Raw genomic sequence first — 21,534 nt, 5'->3', positions numbered from 1 at the left:
CAAACTTGTGGAACATTAGAAAACATTGCCATTTTTCAAATATTAGCTGCTATGTTACAAACGTTTCTACGCTCCAGACATTTAAAGTATTGAATATGCAATTGATTTTGACCCTTACCAAATCAAGTTGAATTCTCACTTATTGGTATTGCCACAACGCCGATTTGTTTCGTTTTTTCTACTTTTCGTTCGCTTTCACCGACATATTGCCGAAAAAGGGGGAAAACTCCGTACAACCGTCACTATCCGGGCTCGGTAGGTATTAAACTACTATATTTTATGTATCAAATTAAGTAACGTTAGCAAATAATTTATGCTACATGTCAAAAAAAAACGTAATAAACTATTACAGATTTTAGTAGTTGACGAAATGATCAAGCAATAGTTACGAATTAAATGAATGGTTATGAATCGACCAGTGTGGTGAAATCAGTAAATGGACAGGTTACAAAATGACCAGCTCCCAAAATAAAACTGGAAATAATAAATAAAAAAGGAAATAGCACTTAGAACTGAGGGGATATATAATAATTATTATTACTTAATTGGTTTTTCAGTTTTTTTACTACATGCGTTATATAAACAGTATCTATCTACTCCTTACAGCTCTCCTATATAAGTGCGCGAACCGTTTAAAGTCCGCGTCTTCTATAATGCATTTGATTGCCTTTATCTATGGAGTTGCGTAAACATGTTTCGAAGGGATTAGAGGAAATGTCGTAGTCGAGTTATTTCATATATCACATAATTGCACAATTTTAATAAAGAATATTTATTCGTTAATTAAACCCCTAATCCTTCGTCTTTGCCCCTTGTACGGTAAAGTGACGGAAAACTGTCATCAGCGTTTTTCAAATAGTCCAGAGTTTGAAAAAACTCGGAACAATAAGGTAAAATAAAAGTTATATTGACATAACAAGCTGTAAGAAAATAATTTACTTACCACTCAATCGCTGACATTTTTTGGTTTATTAATGTTTCACTCTAAATCATAAATTTGGCGCGTTCTAATGCGGGACGAACCCGCGATTAGCGATGACAATATAGTAGTTTAACTACTACCGAGCCCTGGATAGTGACGGTTGTACGGAGTTTTCCCCCTTTTTTCGCAATATGGTCGGTGAAAGCGACGAAAAGTAGAAAAAAAAACGAAACAAATCGGCGTTGTGCAACCATAAGTGGAAATTCAACTTGATTTGTAGGGTAAATCAATTGCATAAATTCAATACTTTAAATGTCTGGAGCGTAGAAACGTTTGTACAAGCGGCTAATATTGTAAAATGCAAGGTTTTCTAATGTTCCACAAGTTTTGCCGAGAGAGGAAGCGTTCCCATAGCGTTACGCGCTCGTTACTGACCTTTGTCTTATAACTATATAGCATATATGGACTTTGTTTTGAAAATTGGAATTTTTAATTGGAATATAGTATATTAGGAAGATTGGTGTGTAAAGAGGTCAATTTAGCACATCTTCAACGCAAATTTCACACTGGCCCAGGGCCTATGCTTTTAATCATTCGTAACATTGCGAAATATTACTTTTATTTATTTTAATCATCAAAATTTTAAATTGTTTTTGATTATTTTTATAGCTTCAGGTCGAGGTTAATAAATGAATTTTTCAAGTTGGGGGTTTAATGGCTTGAAATTTTAATGGCCGTCCTAAAAGAAGGTTAATTTGAAGTAAAAAAGTTTACATTAAGAATTATGTCACCATTTTCGAGGGGATGATCCACAAATTAATGTGACTTTTCTATAGAAGAGGCGGGCTGTTTAAAATGTCATGGACGCATTTTACACGTGTTTGCATTATTCACACATTTATGTAAATGTTCTACCTTGTAGAATATTCGTTTAAATGAAGTATACATCCACGATAAACACATGACACCAAAATGTACTTTGTTATCAGCCTTTTAAAAATCTCCGAATCTGAATGTTTTTTAATCATTTTTAAATTAATTTGGTCACAGATGCTGTTATATAAATTTATATCAGAGAAATTCTTTGCTTGTCAGTATACAATCTGTACTGTTAAATTATAAATATTGTATAGTATGAAATATCGGCGAGTTGACCGAGATATCTGACTGTAACAAACAGATGTTGTTTACTAGAAATGTGTCATATTTATGTCGCTCAAAAGCCTTGAATTCTACCCAGTTTTTACAGTTTAACACTGCTATTGCGAATAGTTGACTACATTTATCGCCCAAACCTTGATGTTTAATAACGTTCATCCTGCTCGAGTTTTATTACGTTTCTTATTTTTACATCAGAAGTCAATGTATTATTAATGTGCTTTTCGACATAATTTACTTCATAATTTATATTTAACTGGGATTTTATTAAAACATGTTGATAGGTAATTAAGCCGTGTTTATGTGCCAGTAACCGAGTCAAGTCTGCTTAGTTTAAATTTTTGAATATTGATATCCCTTGAATCAACTATGGACTTTCCCAAATTCAATGCAGGGCAAGCCCATTATTCAGTTTTAGGTTAAGAAGAGAATTCTGAATTGAGTTATTTAAAGATAACGTTCAAATAGTAAAAGTATTGACAAATTTTGAGCTATTGGATTTAAAGAATTGATAAATGAGAGGGAGAGAGAGAAAGAGAGAGCAAGGGGCGAGGAATGTATAAGATTTGTAAGTTGCGCCTTGACCTTTGACTTAAAAAGGTCAAGTAAAGTTCATTATGATCCAGATTTATCCTGTTGGATTTGTTTACAGTACAAACAAAAATACAGCTTCTTTTGAATGAATGAGTCAATATGAAAAAAACTCTCATCACTTTATTTAACTCTCTTAGCTTAAAAAGCATGCTTATGCCTGCAAGACAATAGCCAGTGTTATACTATTCTGTACACTTCTCACAAACTCTTTATCAAATTATTTAACAATGGAAAAATATTCAAAAGTGGTACAATTCCACTATACAGATCTGATAGGATTCACAGTATTATTTATAACAAAATGTGTTGTTTTTTTCCAGCTTGTGTCATTCCATTAGTCCATCTTCCAAAGAAAGCTGTTTCACTTGGTATTTCACAAGAGAAATCCTCCTTCCTGATCTCAATATTGTGGGTGGCGAATATGATTGGTCGTTTTGCATTCGGTTGGGTGGCGGACCGACCGTGGGCAAGTGCTATACAGCTGAACAATACAATGATCGTGCTGGCAGGGTTTTTGTCGTTGTTTGGACAGTTCTTTAACAATAACAGCTGGCTGGGCTTCTATGCCGCATTCTTTGGACTGTTCAGTGGTAAATATATAATTTAATTAGACTTTTTTTTTACAGGTAAATTTATATATTAATATATACTGTGAAAGTGGTGTTTGAATAAATGTCAATATAAATAAGCTGATATACAGTCAAACTTGCCAGGGGAAATGTAAAAGGGATCTTTGTTCAAAGTGGCCGTAAATATTTTAGAAATTTCATATGTCTATAAATGAGTCTGAATATATTGTTTAAGGTAAAGGAACCTTGCATGTATATCGAATCTCTTCCCCATACCCCTTACCCACCGATTCATTTCCTCTTAAAAAAAAAGGCAAACACACAGCACTATGGTAAGACTTACATAAGACTCTTATGTAATGAGGTTTCCTGGTAATAGAGTTTGATAGTTTGATGGAAGTGAAATGTAGTCGGCAGAGAGAGCTGCTTCTTTCCCACGATATTCACCTGGTGAGAAATATCTAAAGTGATGTTTCTTCCAACGAATACTATTCAAAAACTGCCTCTCTCGAGATTTGGAGATACTGTGTCTTATTTTTAGGTCAAAACCTGAGATGTGCCTGAATCTGTTTGGCAAAGTTCCGCCCTTGCACTAATAATAAATGCTATATTGTAAGCATAAATTGTTTGAAGGAGTATAATGCTAGTTTTGATTGATTAAAGAATAAATATGTTTACCTTACATTAAAGAGACTTTAGGCATTATTTAAGGCATTGAAGTGCATTGAGGTAAACAGTATGTATTCCCAAGGACATATTGTGAATGATAATCACTGGTTTTATAGGCATTATTTATTGGATTCCCCAAGGGGGGGGGGGGGATTGTGGTGTGTGTGTACTCTTAAAACCTTGCCACTTCACCTAAAGATGTGCTTGTCTCGATCCATCTGAAAATTTCACATAGACAACAAATGCATGGGATATGCAATTATTACTTTGTCCATCTTTCAGTCTGGACAAAACCATTCATCATTTTTTTCATGGAAAATTTAAAATGAATATAAACTGGATACTAAAAATAGTGCAGATAATGATCACTTGTATTGATGTACAGGCTGATCCAGTTGATCTTGCTCTGCACCGGGAGCACGTGAAAAATAAGTTGCGCTAGCACGCTAAAGATAAGTTTTAAGTACAAATATGTCACAACATAGAATGTGTGTTTATGTTATTAACCCATATTTATTTAGATCAATGCTGCACCTTTGATGAAAAGAACAGAAAAAAAATTATAACTAGAAATTAATCTAGTATATCAAGGTTAATGTGATATGTAGGTAACCTTCACTTTGACAGATGGAAAAATGTCAGCAGAAGTATCTTAAAAAATACAAAAAATATTATTAACAGATCAAAAAAAAATATAAAAAAAATATTATATACATTGATTTATAAACCAACAAAATGCATTGTTGTGATAAAAAAGTGATCGCATCAACAGAAAATGGGGGTTATGCCAAAATTGTGGAGCATATATTAGCCTCATTTGCAATGCAGGGGAATTGGATTGGAATTTTTGCCCTCTGTAAATTTGGGGTTTAACCAGGGCACTGGCTGCAATGTCAGTCACTGAACTGAAGGACGTTGTTTAAGAAATGACCAATGCAAGTTTAAGAGGTAGACATTTTAAATGTTGAAGATAGGTATGAAAACTCTCTTATGACTGAAGGAAACTTGATTTTTAGAATTTTAATTTATTTCATATTACTGTCATATTGATTTCTTCATTTGTGTATTTCAGCGACGTTTTTAGCACTCCGCTCCATTGTGCTGATTGAACTTTACGGCAAGGATCGCCTCATCTCTTCTATGGGTCTACTTACGTTCTTTCAAGGCTTTGCCATATTACTCGGATATGAACTCAGCGGTAAGTTTCCTCGTTTTTTTTCGATTGGTGGTTTTTGTACGCGTTTACTGCCATAACAAAGCGTTGTGGGTGTATGTTTTTGTGAATTTGACATTCTTCATTAAAAGCGTGTTAGTATCAAATTTAATGTTACACTTTGACATTACTTGTGAAATTTTAAGTCTGTCAGGAAAGCGTAGCGTTATTGGCATTTGACTCTTCTTAGTTCCTTTACCCTTTAGTGAACCATCATGACGGTGTATGAGTAAGCAAATATCCACTATTGCTTTGAGTAACCTCCATGACTTGGAGGTTTAGGTGCCAGAATACAAATCTTTATAATGACCGTGGCCACTGTTGGTTTGAGTCCTTCCAGAAACAATGAATTCTTTTATATCTTCACACTTTGACTTAACCTGCTGAATTTGCGTAATGGATTTTCCCTGCTTTGAATTTGGAACTGTCCGATTGATAAATTTTTAAAAGATTTCTTTGTCAAAACACGAAAGTTGAGGTACCAGCAGTAAAGCGGTGGCCTTGTGGTTAAGGTGTCTGCCTCTCAACCCAGGGATCATGGGTTCAAGTCCGAATTGGGTCACGACCATGTTTTTTCATATGACACCAGTAATGGTTGGTTTAAGGAAGCAGACTTGAAAGTGATAAATATAAGTTGCAAGAACTTGTTTCTTAAATGAGCTTAAATAAGTTTGTAACACTCAAGGTTAACCAAAATTATTTTTCCTGTTTCAGGGCCATTATGACTTTGATTGTGTTGGTTCGCAATTGTGTTGGTGCGCGGTAAAACCAAACAAAACAAGCAATACAGACTTTAGTATAGATAATGGCATTCTCGGCAAATGCAATTAAATTAATGCACATGCATATATAATTGATACAAATTGTGTATCATTGGGAAACAAATATAATATTAATATGAAATATGATGAAATGGCGGTTTTTCAGTACATAGTAATTGACATCTCTCGAGATCAAACTGATGTTTTTACTTGTACTTTATCAAATGTGGTTTATTTGATGAGCCTTGTTTATTGTCGACTTCACACTTTGTGTTTGGCATCAGTAAACTTAACTGTTATATAGATGTGGTTATATCTACTTTACACCCACTTACTTACATAATCAACAGCACATTCAGTTTGGAGAAAATTGGTTTTATATCTCATTTTTCATTGTTTATGGATTGTTCGGATTGTTAAAAAAATCTTAACCTTTAATCCCCGTCACACTCATCCCCCACCCTTAATTAACTAAGTGTAATAGACTGTTTTATGAGTTCAGTTCAATGTTGAATAACGAAAAACAAAGTTAATACTGTCATACCAGGCTGTTGAAATATGCCTGTAGGAATGTGCTGGTTGGCCTGTTGGAATGTGCTGGTTGGTGTGTTGCTCACAGGCTGGCCTGTAGGAATGCGGAGGCTGGCCTTATTGAAATGCTCAGGTTGGCCTGTGGACAAAGTGCAGGTTGGCTCGTCTCTATATTTGTGGTATGGGATGGCCATTATCTCTCTGCTGTTGTTCATAGTGTGATATTAAACATAATGGATAATTTAGGTTGGACTAATTTATTGAAGTGGTGTATTGATTGTTCGCAGATTGTAGACAGTTTACCACTTTAGATAAAGACCGCGTCTTTCCGGAAGTCTGTCATTAGAATTTTTTGGCCAGTATGCATGAGATCTTAACTCGTGAAACCATTAGGGCTTGGTACAAGATATCTCAAGATACATGCAGAATGTGATTGGTGTGAATCTAAAAAATTAGATGTAACACTTTTGAAATTAAATCCTGTAATTTCTTGTTTAGTTCGGTCTTTAAATTTTAAGAGTTTACCTGAAACGAAACGTACATTGTTTATAGTTGGAGATGTTTTGTGTTTTTCAGATATTCTGCAGGGAAATGTTGCCTTCTATCTTGTTGGTGTTCTGCTAGTTGTGGGAGGCCTCCTGGGATTCCCGTTGCCAAAGGTGAAACGTTGGGAGGAGAGACGGGAAAATAAACTGAAAATTGTACATATCGAGGAACTTACTCAGCCGGAACAAGAAACGTTAAAAATAGAAAACTGTGAAAGCACTATTTAACAATTTTAGTAAAACATTTTTTTTTGAAGTTTAAAATTCTATGATTCTGTTTCGATGTGACAGAATATGGAATTCGAGACTGTTGACGCCTTGTTTCACAAAACAGATTCAGAAAAATGTTTTGTGATACAGAATGGTGGTTCGAACCGGAAGATTTACCGGAAATCAGCGAAGTTTCTGAATGGAGGCTATTTCAGAACATTGGTGCAATGTATATCACTGTAATGTATCTTTCTGAAGCCCTAAGTTCAATGGCCGTGTCTAGAAAGTTATTGAAAAGTTTACAAACAAATACGATGTTTTAATGTTTAAATCATGTAAGCTGAAGCATGCTTTGGTGCAATTTGTTCCGTATATTTGTTAAGAGTGGGGAAAATAACGTTGCATAATGGTCGTGTTATGCTGAAGGGTGAAAATCGATGTCTTACGGGCAAGTAAACCCCTAGAAAGCTGTGTAACGTAACGTTAAATAAAATAGATATTAATGCCCCTTTAAGAGAAAGTTAAATCAGGGATTTAAAACTAAGTGGGATTATTGTTTGTTTTGTAGATAACTTTTTTTCTTTTAAGGTTATGAACCATTAATCGAACACTTACTGACAGTGACTTTGATAATATGTTACGCTATAAAATATGTTGTGTATATGTTGTTTTTTATGCATATAAACACAAGTGTTTGTTCTTTGTTCTTCTTTTTTCTCTCAGTGTTTAAAAGGCCGCTTAATGATATTATAAAAAAGAAACTGTTTTAAGTTTCCTTGTTAGAGAAACTTTGAATACTTGGCCTTTTTTGATGTACATTTACAACTGTACGTAAATAGCTACATTTGCTGACCAGAAAATTTGCTTTTCATTCAGTTTTCTTAATATTTTTCTGTCATTTTTTGAAGAAACAAAATGAACATATGTTTTCTTGAGCTTGTATTTTGTTTCATTTTCATGTTTTTTTTTTTTTTTTTTTTTATCAAAAAAAAAAAGTATCTTTTTTTCACATTGGCCTATTATGACACAATATTCTTAAAGAGTATTAAAATCTACTTGAACATGTAGAGAATTTGTTGTATAATGTAGAATAACAGTCTGATGTCATTTTTTGTAAGATTTTTTTTTATATAATAAGAGCTGACAAGATCAGAAAGTTATGCAGTCAAATGATTACATTTTCGTAATACAAGATTATCCTGGATTTGGAAGCATATTTTTATCCTGTCAGCAAAAACTCTTTTGAATATGAACAGAATTAATTGTTTTTGTTTGAATCAAGTTGCTTAGTTGTTGTTGTTAATCATACAAAATATTGTTCTCATAGAAAAAAAGCACAATTATATGGTAACAGAAATGTAGCGTTACATGTAAATCATGGATATTAATCATTTATAATGATCAGATGTATGATTTAGTTAGTACGTTAGATAATCGGCCACATGATTAAGATGGTTCATTAACATATTATGTACATGTTTTCTGACGTAACTGTTCATTTTGCTGAACGCGATTTTATGTATCTATTATAAGTGCTATTAAAATAATGTCATAATGTTTTCATCACAAATGCTTGCATAAAGTTCTTTTTTATTCTATTGTCAAACATTGTATTCGTGATCAATAGATGATAATAATTTTTTTAAAAATTGTATCGAAATAGCTCTTTTGATATTTAAGGAAATATTGGAATATAATGATTTGGTAGATAACTTATTTGTCAAGGAAATATAGGGTGATCATTTGTAAAGTGATAGGATAAAATGTTGGAAACTGGAGTCGAGAATAAATGCAAACTGTTTCTTGTTGTCTGACAAAATTGAATTTCCGCCTTTGTTACTAAAATGAAAAAACTACCTGGTTGTCCGCTAAATTAGTTGTTTGAAGAATTTAATTAAACTTGATAACAATGTTTAAGATATCTTGGAAAAATATCGAAAAACCGACCTTGTACATAAATAGGCTCGAGAGGTACTTTAAAAATTTAAAGATATTTTGTCTCGTCATATTAACAAAGTAGGCCGTTTGTTATCTTTGACATACAGTACTCTTGAACTGAAAGACATCGTGCAAGACAAAATCGGATAATACCGGTTTTCGTTATCAGCGGCAAACAGGTGGACGACCTTGATAGAATCTAGATAGCAAGAAAAGGCCAAATAATGTATGCAATTAGCACACCAGAGTTCAATATTTGGGTCAACTATGATAATTGATATATTTATATATATGAATGCTTGCCAATTATTGAAAAAAACTTACTTAACATGCTTTGTTCATGATATAATGCAATTATAACCAAATAGTGGTATAATATGAAAAGATGTTATTTTTATCAGGTATAAGGTATTTTTTCTTCAAGGTCTGTTATGTAATGTTAAGAAAAGATTATAGAAGATCAATTTATATAACTTCGAAGATTTCATTTCATATTTATTTGTACGAAGGGAGGTGTGGGAAGGGGGGAGGGTGGTACAGGGTTGGGTTGGGCATCTAGATTGCTTACAATTCATTTACAACTAGATTGAATTGGACTTACTGCAAGCCTTTGTTTAAATATTAACTGGAATATTTTCTTTTCATATTTATATAAATAAAAGACCTGTTTTTGTTTTTTTTTGTTTTTTTTTAGTATATAAGGGTCAGTCGGGTATCGCATGATCTCGTTTTCAATGTAAATAGTCCTTGATATTATTATGTAATTTCTTTGTAAATAATCTCGGTCATCTGTGGAGAAAAAGCTTCGTTCCGGAGCAGCTGTAAGCGTGTAATTCTTGTTGTGTATTTGAGTAATGTTTATTTAGGGAAAACACGTTTACAATGATAAGCATATATGAATATATAACATATTTTTGTCAGCTGAACTTTGATGCTTTTTGAGAACACTTTATAGTAAAAGTGTCTGAGAATAATAAGTTTGTAACAGGAATTTCTTTATTTGCCATTATGTCCTGTTTTTATTGACAAAAAAAAGGAAAGGTTCGGTAGGCTTAGAAAATATGTTCAAATGGGCATTATAAGAGGCCACAGGAACAAAATTTTGATTGACTGGCCTTGTTACTTTATCGTGTTCAGTATAAGAGAAAAAAAATTTTTTTGTCCAAAAGGAATCGGTCATACAGATCTGTATAATGTGTAAATGTAAAATGCTGTACAGATATTTTTTCCATTATTTTTTCATGATTTTTGAGTGAGATGTTATTGACTATAAGTTGTAGCGTTGTTTTGTGTTTGAAATTCATTTTTACAAATAGAAATGTACCTTTATTATAATACATTGAACATGGCAATGTTTTTTCTCCGAAAAGTCGTGTTTCTAAATTGGTTATAAGAGATGACCTTTCTTTAATGACAAAAAACAATATTGATAAGTTATTAAAAAGTTTGAATTTTGTCTGGAATAAAAACGTCCAAAATCCCTTCATACTGAACTTAAGCATGTGTCATTAGTTTTGTTCCACTAAAGAGATCTGCGATTGTAACAGTGGCGTGTATTTTTTATTTTACATGTTTTGTATGTGTATATGTACATGAATGAAGTAGAAAAATTACTATATATTTCCAGGGACAGAAAATAGGGCACTCTGAATTGTTGAATCAAATTTTGTTGAAAAAAGTATATTTTGAAAACTATATATTCCATATATTTTTTTGCCGCATTTGCTAAAAATGAAGAGTTCTTGTTTTCAAAACGTGAATTCTTTTGTGTAATTTTTACGCTTTGACTTTGTAACAATTATATAAAATTTGTTTACTTCACTTTGTGAGTATTTATTTGATATAGTCAATTTGCCTAAACACTTACATTAAATGTATGTTTAAGTTTATTATAAGATTTAAAATATGTTTTTTGGGGGGGAGATGCGAGTTGACGTTTTTTTCGTTTTTCTCAACTGTTACTTATAATTGTAAATGATATTTTTGGATTGGTTGAAAGTGTGTCTAAGTTCTCTATTCAAACTGTGTGATCTTTATTAAATGCTATTTCTGTGCTTAATGTTTATGTTTACGTGTTTTGTGCTATCGTTATATATATCTATCTATATATATACATTGTTTTTACATATATATTGATTATAAATAGTCGCGCTTGGACTACATATGTTTTCGATGTCCAAATATTAAGGAAAAAATTTCAACACGTTTATTTCACTTGTGTTATTGTTGTTGTTTTTTTTCATTTCATAAAATAGCATTTGGCAAAATTTTTATGAACCATGTTTTTTTATTTTATGTAATATATGTAATTTATTACTTTCTCAGTTTTTTTTATACTGTTGTTCAAAGCTTCAACTTGGCTTTGTTTCTTTTAACGCTGTTTTTTTTTTCCTCTTCAGTATACGTAGCAGATTGTTGAAGATTTTGTTAATTTGATCTCTTTTAAAAAGTTTAAATCTTGCCCATATATCTGCAACTGAATAATGTAAGAAAAAATATGTTCTTAGAGATTGTTCGACTATTTGTTGCATTAACCATATTATTTGTTTTGATGAAAATATGTTGTACATAAGTATGCTTTTATGATAACATTTGGATGCATTGTTTTCGACGATGCTACATTTTTACACATATATTTACACATAGTTGCATCATGACATGTGATTTTAAGAATGGTCATTGACTGAAAGAACGTGTTGATAGATATATATATATCACACTTAGGTTATTTCTCTCATTTTTGTTGTCATTTTAAATATAATATACATCATTCTCTCATTTTAGTTGTATATATTAACTTTTAGTTACTGTTTTTATATAGGATTTATTAAATTTGAACATTTTCGGCTTTTTCCTCTCTATCTGTGTAGATTACGTTTCTCTTGTGTATAATGCATTTTTACCTATATTCTTTCCTTTATGTGCTTAATATGATTAATTTTTGTACACATATGTAAAATCGATATGCATTGTGTAAACATATTAATGCAGTTTTTCGTTATGAAAATTGTTGTTTGTCTGCACCTGTAATGTTAATGATAAAGTGAAGGTGAAAAAACAAAAATCTTATAAATGTTGAGAAAAAAAATTGTAAAAAGGAGGCAATGTGGAAAAGGAAAGATGTGTAAAATACTGGTAAATCTGAACTAGTTGTACTGGATTTTGACATATATATTATATGTGTCTACATGTTGTGTTGAAAAGTTATGTCTAGTTAAGGATGAGCATATAATGCAAATGGTGTTCATATGCCACGCATTTTTAGCTATGTGCATCTATCGTGTTCCAAAAAAAACTTGCAAAATGTGTATATCATTTATATTACTGCCTAAGAAGTTACATTGCTTGAGCTTATAAACTTCAAGCCTCCATGTGCTGTAGATTTTTTCCACTTCACATTCTTCATGACAGGATTTTATGCGACGCGTCTCGCGAAAAGAAATAGAAATAGTCGCAACCCACGAACAATGTTAAATCGAGCCTATACAATTGCGTGAAGATTTTTTTTTATTTCGCTAATTATCATTCAGTAATTATTCACAGTCAGGGTTTCCTAATTGTTTACGATGACCGGAAATTAAATTTTCGGATCGTAATGATGTTACATACGGCCAGAAGTAAAAAGAACATGTTTTAGCATAATTTGGTTTCTCTGCATTTGATTAAAAATTAAGTGTAAAAAAATCCTGTTTTGAAATATGTAGTTAGTTACAGTAGTAATGCTATTTTATATTTTTGTGATTTTTTGTTTGTTTCTCTTTTTTTTTAGAAGTTAAAACGTCATGTTTTGCGTGTTGTTTATGCTATGTTTTTAATTTGTCTTTTTCATGCCTGTAGTATTTTCATTTGTTTATATTTTTTGTTTTTGAAATAAATCTTTCATGTTAAGATTTTTATCCAATGTTTTTGCAATGTTAAAAAAGCCTACGTTTTTACCGTAGGCCTTAATTTTCATGTTGTCAACCTTTGATATATTACGAGCGAATTCGAGGACTCAATTCTCTCAGGTCGTAAAAATCTGGAGGTGGGGAATAACCTCTTTATAATCTGTCATTGTTACCTGAGATTATGCCTCCTAAATAAGAAACACCAAAATATTGTTCACGATTGACTGACAGACGGACAAACAAACTGACCGACTGGAGTTGCCAGTCGGCAAATAAAATAGCTGTTATGAACAGTTAAGGGATTAAATGATCAAAGAAACGTTACTGATTGACCGACAAAGACAACTTATTTGTAAGATAGTGAACAGACCGAATGAACAAAGACGCTTCAACATTGTTAACAAGAAGAAAAGGTTAAATGTACTTGCATAGAACATTTTGCATGTAGTATAGTTTATGCATATAATAGTCTCCAAGGACTTGAATCAAACAATAGGTCTTTTAAGTCTGAATTTAGGCTGATAATTCTCATTAGGGCATTGGAGAGGATCGAGGGCCTTACATTTCAGACCGATTTGAAGCGAGCAACCCTAAGTAAGGTAAAGTTGACGACGAGATAAATTTTATCTCGTGTTTGAAGGTTAAATAGTTTTAAGTAGATTAAAGCTACATTATCATTGAATTTTATTTTAAGAAAAAATGATCGAACATCGTTAAAGCAACTGTGTCAGTGAGTTTATGGAAAGAAAATATCTTTTAAAAATCATCAAGATGATACTGTACTTTTTTGACAGAAATGAAGAAATCTGGGTTGATCTTTAGATTTTAAAGAATTTTTTAGATACTTGGTATAACCTAGAACAAGTTGATCCTATTACAACTTTAAAGGTACTCAAAAAATTTCAGCCTCATTAATTTACATCAATATGATAAAAGATGACATAAAAGTGAGTAGAGAAAATTAAAAAAATTGGGTATGCAATGGACACTTTAATATGTATCATGGATAACAATATATTAGAACTGTATTAAAGAAATTAGATATTGTAACAATCTATGTACAATGTATAAGCCATGCCTGACAGTGAAACAATCATTATTTTTTATTGCATGTGCTTTTTAAATGGAGAAGGCTGACAATTTACAACTGTGTTTGCTTTTACATCTTATGTGTTACACCATAAAAACATTGTGAGATGCAGCAAAATGTAAAATGTAGGAAAAACATCAATAAAATTTATAAAACTATTATTCGAGTTGTTTTGTTTTTTTGCCTCAATCCTACACGAAAATGGCTTGTTGAAAGAAAAATAGCTTGTTTACAGGAAAAGGCGTGTCTAAGTTAACATCTCCAACTGATTGTGTTGAAGATAATGCATGTATGTATTTAGGAAAAGTATAAAAAATCAAGATGTCAGTTGAACAGCACAATTTTACTACATTACTTTATAATGTACAAAGTGAAGATTTTATTAAAGTACCATGCCAGAGATACAGGTCTTTGGAAATGATTAACAATTATAATCCTGTAGATTACTGTGAATACCATCAGTAAGAAGATTGATGCTGCTCCAGGAATTTCTTATGTTCACAAAGGGCCATAAATTTGTCAAAATCTATGTCAAGAGTTCTTGGTCCTTCCAATTATAATCTTGGAGAGTGTATATCTTCAGTAGTATAAAGATTGATTATAATTTTCAACATTCACAAAGGGCTATAATTCAATCAAAATCCATGTTTTAGTTATTGCCCTTGAACAGTGACCTCTTATAATAGTGAAGTTACAAGCAAATATCTCTTGTGATTGGTGAAATATTGGACGTAACATCGTGTTGCCCATTAACTTTAAACCAAGTGTTGCCAAGGAGAGTAGAATACGAGTAGTCCTACTATTGTTTACTAAAATATAAATATATATTTACAAAAAAAATGTATTTGATAAAATACGATATATTAATCAGTACCAGTCAATCGCTGCTTTAAAATCGCAACAACATGATCATCCAGTTTATTTCCATTTTGGAAATTGTAGTGTCCAATATAATTCTCCATTATTGAGCAGTGGAGCATGTTTAACCGTTTCCATGTCACATGATGTGACGTCAATGATAAAAGCTGTTAAAAACAAAATTGAGGGTAACATTAGGTCAGTTTGCATTTCCACAATATGAGATACTGAATAAACAGGTTATAGATACGATACAGGAATATATTTGGACTCATACATAGCTTGAGAAATCATATTAGACTCGCCTGGTGGCATGTCAAAATATATTCCTGCTTTGTTCAGTTCAATATGAAATAACCTACATGTATAATTAATTTGTGGCTTGTATTGTTGTATTGAGCTCTGACCAACATGCCAATAATTTTATTATTTTGCTTGATGGTTAAATATTCCATTTGACCAGGGATGTTTCATAAGCTAGCTCATGTAGAATCCGACAACTCTTGTGTGGCTCAAACCCATAGCAGTCAGAGTTAATTGGTTTTGAAGTCAACCACCGTAACCACTCAAGGGGTCTATTAAGTTAACAGCTAATTGATACTGGTATAAATTTTAATACTGAAATTCTTCAAACTTATAATGGGTAACTTACACACAGCACAAGAAGTTCAATATACAATGTCAGCAGTGTAAGACAAATCATTTATAAGCAACTGCTTCTCTCAATGTTTCAGGTGAAGAAGTTGACCATTACTTGTAGAGGTCAATATTTATATTTGTACTTGTACACCATCAAACTGGTAAGTATCACTCTTTTGTTTTGAAGACAGGACACTGTTCACAAATAAATGGGGAAAAAACCAAACAAAGAAACAAGAACAAGTTTTATATGCTGTAAAATATTTTAATAGTCCAGATCTGTTTTGATTGTGAGCAACACCACAAAAATCCCCCTTTTGATAAATTGTAATGAAACCCTCTGTCACTATCACAAATATATCTTAACTGAACACAATCAATTTAACATGACATAACATGATATAATCCTTCATACATTCTACAGTCCAAGGGAAGTAACTGCAACTAATTATAGATCAAATAAAGCAGTTTTAAACAAATTAATCTTGCAATATGGAAATAAATATCCTCAAATTTTCTTAGAATTTATAATACAGTAAAATGCTAACAAGAGGTATTAGTAACTTTTCAACTAAAACTTCAATCTATATATAATTTAAGTAGATAAATCTAACCACTTCTGATAAAAACAATATCTGATTAGTGTATTTGCCATTTAATACAATACATGTCACAAACATCTATAAATAAATCAGACACTGAGTAGACAGGAAATCCTATTTAAATATCTCTCCAAAGTTCAAAGACTGATAACTATCAGTTACTTAAAGGGAAAGGCGTTTAAAATATCTACAAAAATTGGGTGAAACAATTAACACTTTCATTCAATTGTAAGTTTTCCGAAAATGAAAAAGCACTTCAAAACTACTCAAGATGTTTGTACTAAAAGTCAAGTCACTAAATCCAAGTTTCTTACATGATAATAACTGTTTAAAAGAAAAAAATACTGTATTTATGATTAATTATAAAATGTTTTGATTACAAATAAACAAGTCAAGGATAAAATGCTTTAACATGGACTCATCCATTTTTTTGTTTCTCATTATTTTGTGTGATCCATTTATAAGATGCGAAGTTTTATAACAGTTTAAATTGAAGCAAAAAACCATGTGTTATTATATGAGAGTAAATACGGTAGTATTAAATATAGAGTAAAAATGTGATGAACCTAACAACTTATGTAAACAAGTTAGGCTGGAACATTTCAATTCTAATATCTAATTCTTAAGTTTTCTTTCCACCAAATAAAACAATAAATAATTTTCAATGAGCATCTAACTATCCCTTTGAAAGAAGCTTCACATTTTTGTAGATTATGAAGTCATGTTTGAAAATATAAAGGACAGGTCATTAGGAAATAAAAACCCAGTAGTATCCTTTTGCATCATCCAACATATGTGACTACACTTACCTAAGCACTATAAATAAATCAAGTCTAAAAACTAGATCTTATGTCATAAAAGTTTGGGTTTTTCTTTTAATTAAAAGTTTAAAAATATTGTCATACATTGGTCTTTGTACTTTATATGCATGATACTGCCAGTTCATTTCATACATATAAAACTATTTAATGATGTACTAAATTAGATATATGCAAATTTGATCTAAAATTGTCATCAGATTCTGAAAAATGTTTCTTTACAAAAAAGAAAAAGAGTAACAGCCAAGAATAATTATTTCTAAGTAAAAAAATATTAAACAGAAATTGTAACATACTTTAATGCAATATTCTTTATACTAAACTGAGTTTCTTGAATTTCTACTTATTTTAACTTTACCCAAAACCTGTGTATTTTCCGACATGTTAAATTTCGTCACTTGATATAAAATAATGACTGAATCTGGTACAGTCTTAACTGTCATGTACAATTTTTTAATGAATTTTTTTTCAAACTTATGAGCGATTAAACACGAGTTAACAGTTTTGCATTGATCAAACCTCAATATTCATATATGATATATATAAGAAATGACATATACAAAAATCAATACATGCAATGTTCAATGTTTTGAGATTCCCTGATATTGGTGTCATTAATATTATATAAATATAAATATATTATATATACCACAATGTCTGTCATGTTATCATTTGGTGTCAGTCATACATCAACTTTAAAAACAGAAACATTCACTACAAAATATCAGTCACGCACCCTCCCCGAGTTTTTTTAGTTTTCTCTCTGTCCTGACACTTTCTTGTACACTCTCTTTGAATTCTAGATCATCTTTATGTCACAAAATTTTAAGTCTAAACTATTCACTCAAGAAAAAGTTGTTCAGAGCAGAAATCAATGCTTTAAATATTTTTGAAAAACTGACATTCACTTCATACCTGAAGTCTAAAAGAAAATCGGAATAAAAACCTGCAATAATCATTTTTTAAACATAAAACAAGCACCTTTAAAAAAGAAATATTAAAATTTTGTCAACAATTTAAAACTCTAAATAATAAGCTGGATGGAAAAAGCTTTACACTATTCACAAATTGTGAAACATACCAGATGAAAGTGACAGGACTCGCGTTCTTGCCTACTCACTAACAGATCGGCTCCCCACACTGTTACCATCCTTGCACACATACAATGTTTAATTTTCATAATGCAAACTCACATCTATCCCCAAACCCCCACCCCATCCCTGTCTCCCCAATCTTTCCTTTTATAACCTTGTTAAATTTGTTATTTCAAAAGCAATACTTTTCTGTTAATCACTATGAAGCTGAAATATGTAAAACACAGACAACACAAGTCAATTTAATTGGTTACTCCTCAGAACACTGGTTTAAAATGATGATTATTATTATTTTTTAATAATTATTTTGTTTCAATAAAATTTTAGACATACAGTTGGTAACACATAACTTCCTGAATACAATGCTTGCAACAGCAAGTTCATGAGATTATAAGCAAGTTTTCTTCCATAATCACATTCAATTTAAAGTAAACCAATATTTTTCTTTCGGGCGTGACCTACTTTTTTCATGTTCAATATTAACAAAATCAGTAAAACCATTATTACAAAGTTGATCTTGATGTTTCCTAACACAGTTTTGTTCTTCATCAAAATTTCATCATTGCGTAGGCTGAAGTTGTTACAAAAACGTTTTGATGATTAAAAACTAAAATCTTTATAAGCTCGCACTCTTATAACAAAAATAACACCAAAAATTAAGCTCCCATTATCTAATACTGACATTTCTTCTGCTCTCTCCCTGCCTTAGAAACTGGCCGCTACCCGCAAAATTATGCATAAATCTTGTTCCAAATTCCAATATACCCATATACAAAAAAAATTCAATGCATATATGAAAATGTTCACAATTGAGTGTGTTAGAATGGCACAATGCAAAAATAGTAAGAGAAAAAAAATACAACAAATATAATGTAGGATATGACATGTGAGGAAATATGTAAATGAAAACACACAGTAATATCATGCAATAAGTATGTTATACCCCTAACAAACAAGTTAATAAACTTGTATATTAACTCCCTGTGTCAAACGTTTCCACAGCAACAAATATAATCCTACTTTAAAAACAAAACTAGGTCTTTAATGACTTTATACCAAAAACTTTCTGTACAAACAAAATGATGATAAATCACTGGTGAACATTAAACTAGTAAATAAAAGGTTACCATGACAACAAACAAGAAACATTGCTTTCTATTTTTTCTACACTTTCCACCATGCATTTCCGGACTTTACTAGCATATTCAAGTCTTAAAATAAATCTTGTAGTAAAATCTTATTGAGGTATGTTCGACTAAAATTGCATGTACCTGCATTATCTTTGCATTTTTAAATATTATTTGTTATTTATGCAGGTGTTAATTGTTATTAATGAGATTTAACATACAAGTATCAAAGAAAAGTAATGGTGTATACAATTTACCATATAGACATTAATTTACAAATTTTTGGTTGTAAACCATTCAAAATACAGGTATAAGGTATTCATTTGAATCCTTTCCCTTTATCACTATCAATCTTTACAATACATTGGACAGGTTCATCAGACAGAATGATGTTTTCCTAAGACTATCTTTATCAGTCATTCAACATACCAGGCCCACCCACCCAAGTCAGGTTAGCAAAGCCATAACCTTTTCAATTAAAAAGAGAGCAATGTTTCTATAATTAAAATACTAACAAATATCACACAATATGTAATATATTCTACCACAGCAAAACTTCTCTAAACTTTCTAGATATGATGACAAGTCTTTGCACTTAGATAATGACATAAAAAATAATCAACCCTCATATGATTAAAAACATTAATCATGATCAATATTAATCATGAGTACATGTATGATAAAATTGTAATGCTATACGTTTGCCAAAATACTACCATATATATTCAAATTTACCTGCACATATCATAGAATTAGTCCTTACATTTGTTATGATGGCAAGGAAACAAAACAAGAGCTGTTGGTAGGACAGCAACGCTCGACTATTCTTAGTGCTCGATAGTAAAAAAAATGCTTGATACAGTTACCTCCTCCTGTTTACAGGTTGGGGTCATGATGGTGAACAAATGTGCAAAGTTTCAAAGCCGTATGTCAATGGACTTTGAAAATATTTGAACTATTACAAAAACTTTAAAGTAAATTCTATGTCGAAAAAGGGCCATTATTTTGTCAAAATGCTTGATAGAGTTACCTCCTCCTGTTTACAAAGTTGGGGGCAATCATATTCATGATGTCAAAAAGAACAAAAACTTGACAGAGTGTGCAAAGTTTCAAAATGGTTTTGAATAAAGTGAGGTGGTACAAAAAACTTAACCAAGCTCAATCTTTCTAAGTCAAGGCATAATTCTGTCAATTAGACTTTGAAAATATTTGAACTATTACAAAAACTTAACAGTGTGATCTTTAATGTAAATTATAAGTCGAAAAAGGGTTGCAAATCAAAATTCTTTATAAACAGAATTGTCCTTAATTGTTATGATGGAAGGAACATAATTCTGTCAAAATGCTTGAAAAGTTACCTCCTCTTGTCTACAGGTTGGGGTCATGATGGTGAACAAGTGTGCAAAGTTTTAAAATTCTATGCCATATGTCAATGGACTTTGAAAAAATTTGAACTATTACAAAATTTAACTTTAACGTAAATTCTAAGTCGAAAAAGGGGCATAATTCTGTCAAAATGCTTGAAAGAGTTACCTCCTCTTGTCTACAGGTTGGGGTCATGATGGTGAACAAGTGTGCAAAGTTTCAAAGCCATATGTCAATGGACTTTGAAAATATTTGAACTATTACAAAAACTTTAACGTAAATTCTAAGTCGAAAAAGGGGCATAATTCTGTCAAAATGCTTGATAGAGTTACCTCCTCCTGTCTACAGGTTGGGGTCATGATGGTGAACAAGTGTGCAAAGTTTCAAAGCCATATGTCTATGGACTTTGAAAATATTTGAACTATTACAAAAACTTTAACATAAGTGGTTACGCCGACGCGGACGCCGACGCTCGGGTGCATGCAATAGCTCTACTTATTCTTATCGAATAGTCGAGCTAATAATTTAACTGATTTCTAAAAGATATATAATTAGTTTATTACTAAAAGCAAAAAAAATTTTTTTTTGATCATCGAAATATTCTGTTTAAACAATATTTATTAAAAATCTTAATTTACATAATAAATTACAAAAAAATAAATTGTACAGAGAAACTTCAAAAAGCTTTTTTAAAAAACTGTTATTTACCCAAAACTTCACATGCGTATTTTTCACCAACCAATCATAAATGCAACAAAATAAATCTATTTACTATTTACCTAGAAAGAATTAATTTAAGACAAAATCTATCACATCATGTTTAAAGAACTTCTGCCTTTGGTATCTATAACACAATAAATTTAAAAAACGTATTTTAAAAGCAATCTCGCAAACTGCCTAATCTAATTGGCTTAAATAAATCATATATTACTTTGTTTCATTCC

At 31.3% G+C, this 21,534-nt stretch overlaps 1 protein-coding gene across 1 annotated transcript in view; it reads left to right on the top strand.

The window, feature by feature from the left end:
* LOC132742338 (monocarboxylate transporter 5-like) overlaps positions 1–14,245 on the top strand; it is a 35,119-nt gene extending 20,874 nt beyond the window's left edge. The window contains exons 5-7 of the mRNA XM_060730714.1: positions 2,839–3,264; positions 4,985–5,110; positions 6,994–14,245. Of these exons, the coding sequence (XP_060586697.1) occupies positions 2,839–3,264; positions 4,985–5,110; positions 6,994–7,190 (749 nt within the window). The 3' untranslated portion in view covers positions 7,191–14,245. The remainder of the gene's footprint in view (positions 1–2,838; positions 3,265–4,984; positions 5,111–6,993) is intronic.
* The last annotated feature ends 7,289 nt before the right edge of the window (positions 14,246–21,534 follow it).

The sequence above is a fragment of the Ruditapes philippinarum genome, unplaced genomic scaffold (assembly GCF_026571515.1).
Source record: "Ruditapes philippinarum isolate M1 unplaced genomic scaffold, ASM2657151v2 ctg819_1_1_1_1, whole genome shotgun sequence".
In the NCBI taxonomy this organism is placed as follows: Eukaryota; Metazoa; Mollusca; class Bivalvia; order Venerida; family Veneridae; genus Ruditapes; species Ruditapes philippinarum.
This window is presented reverse-complemented; position numbering and strand designations above follow the sequence as displayed.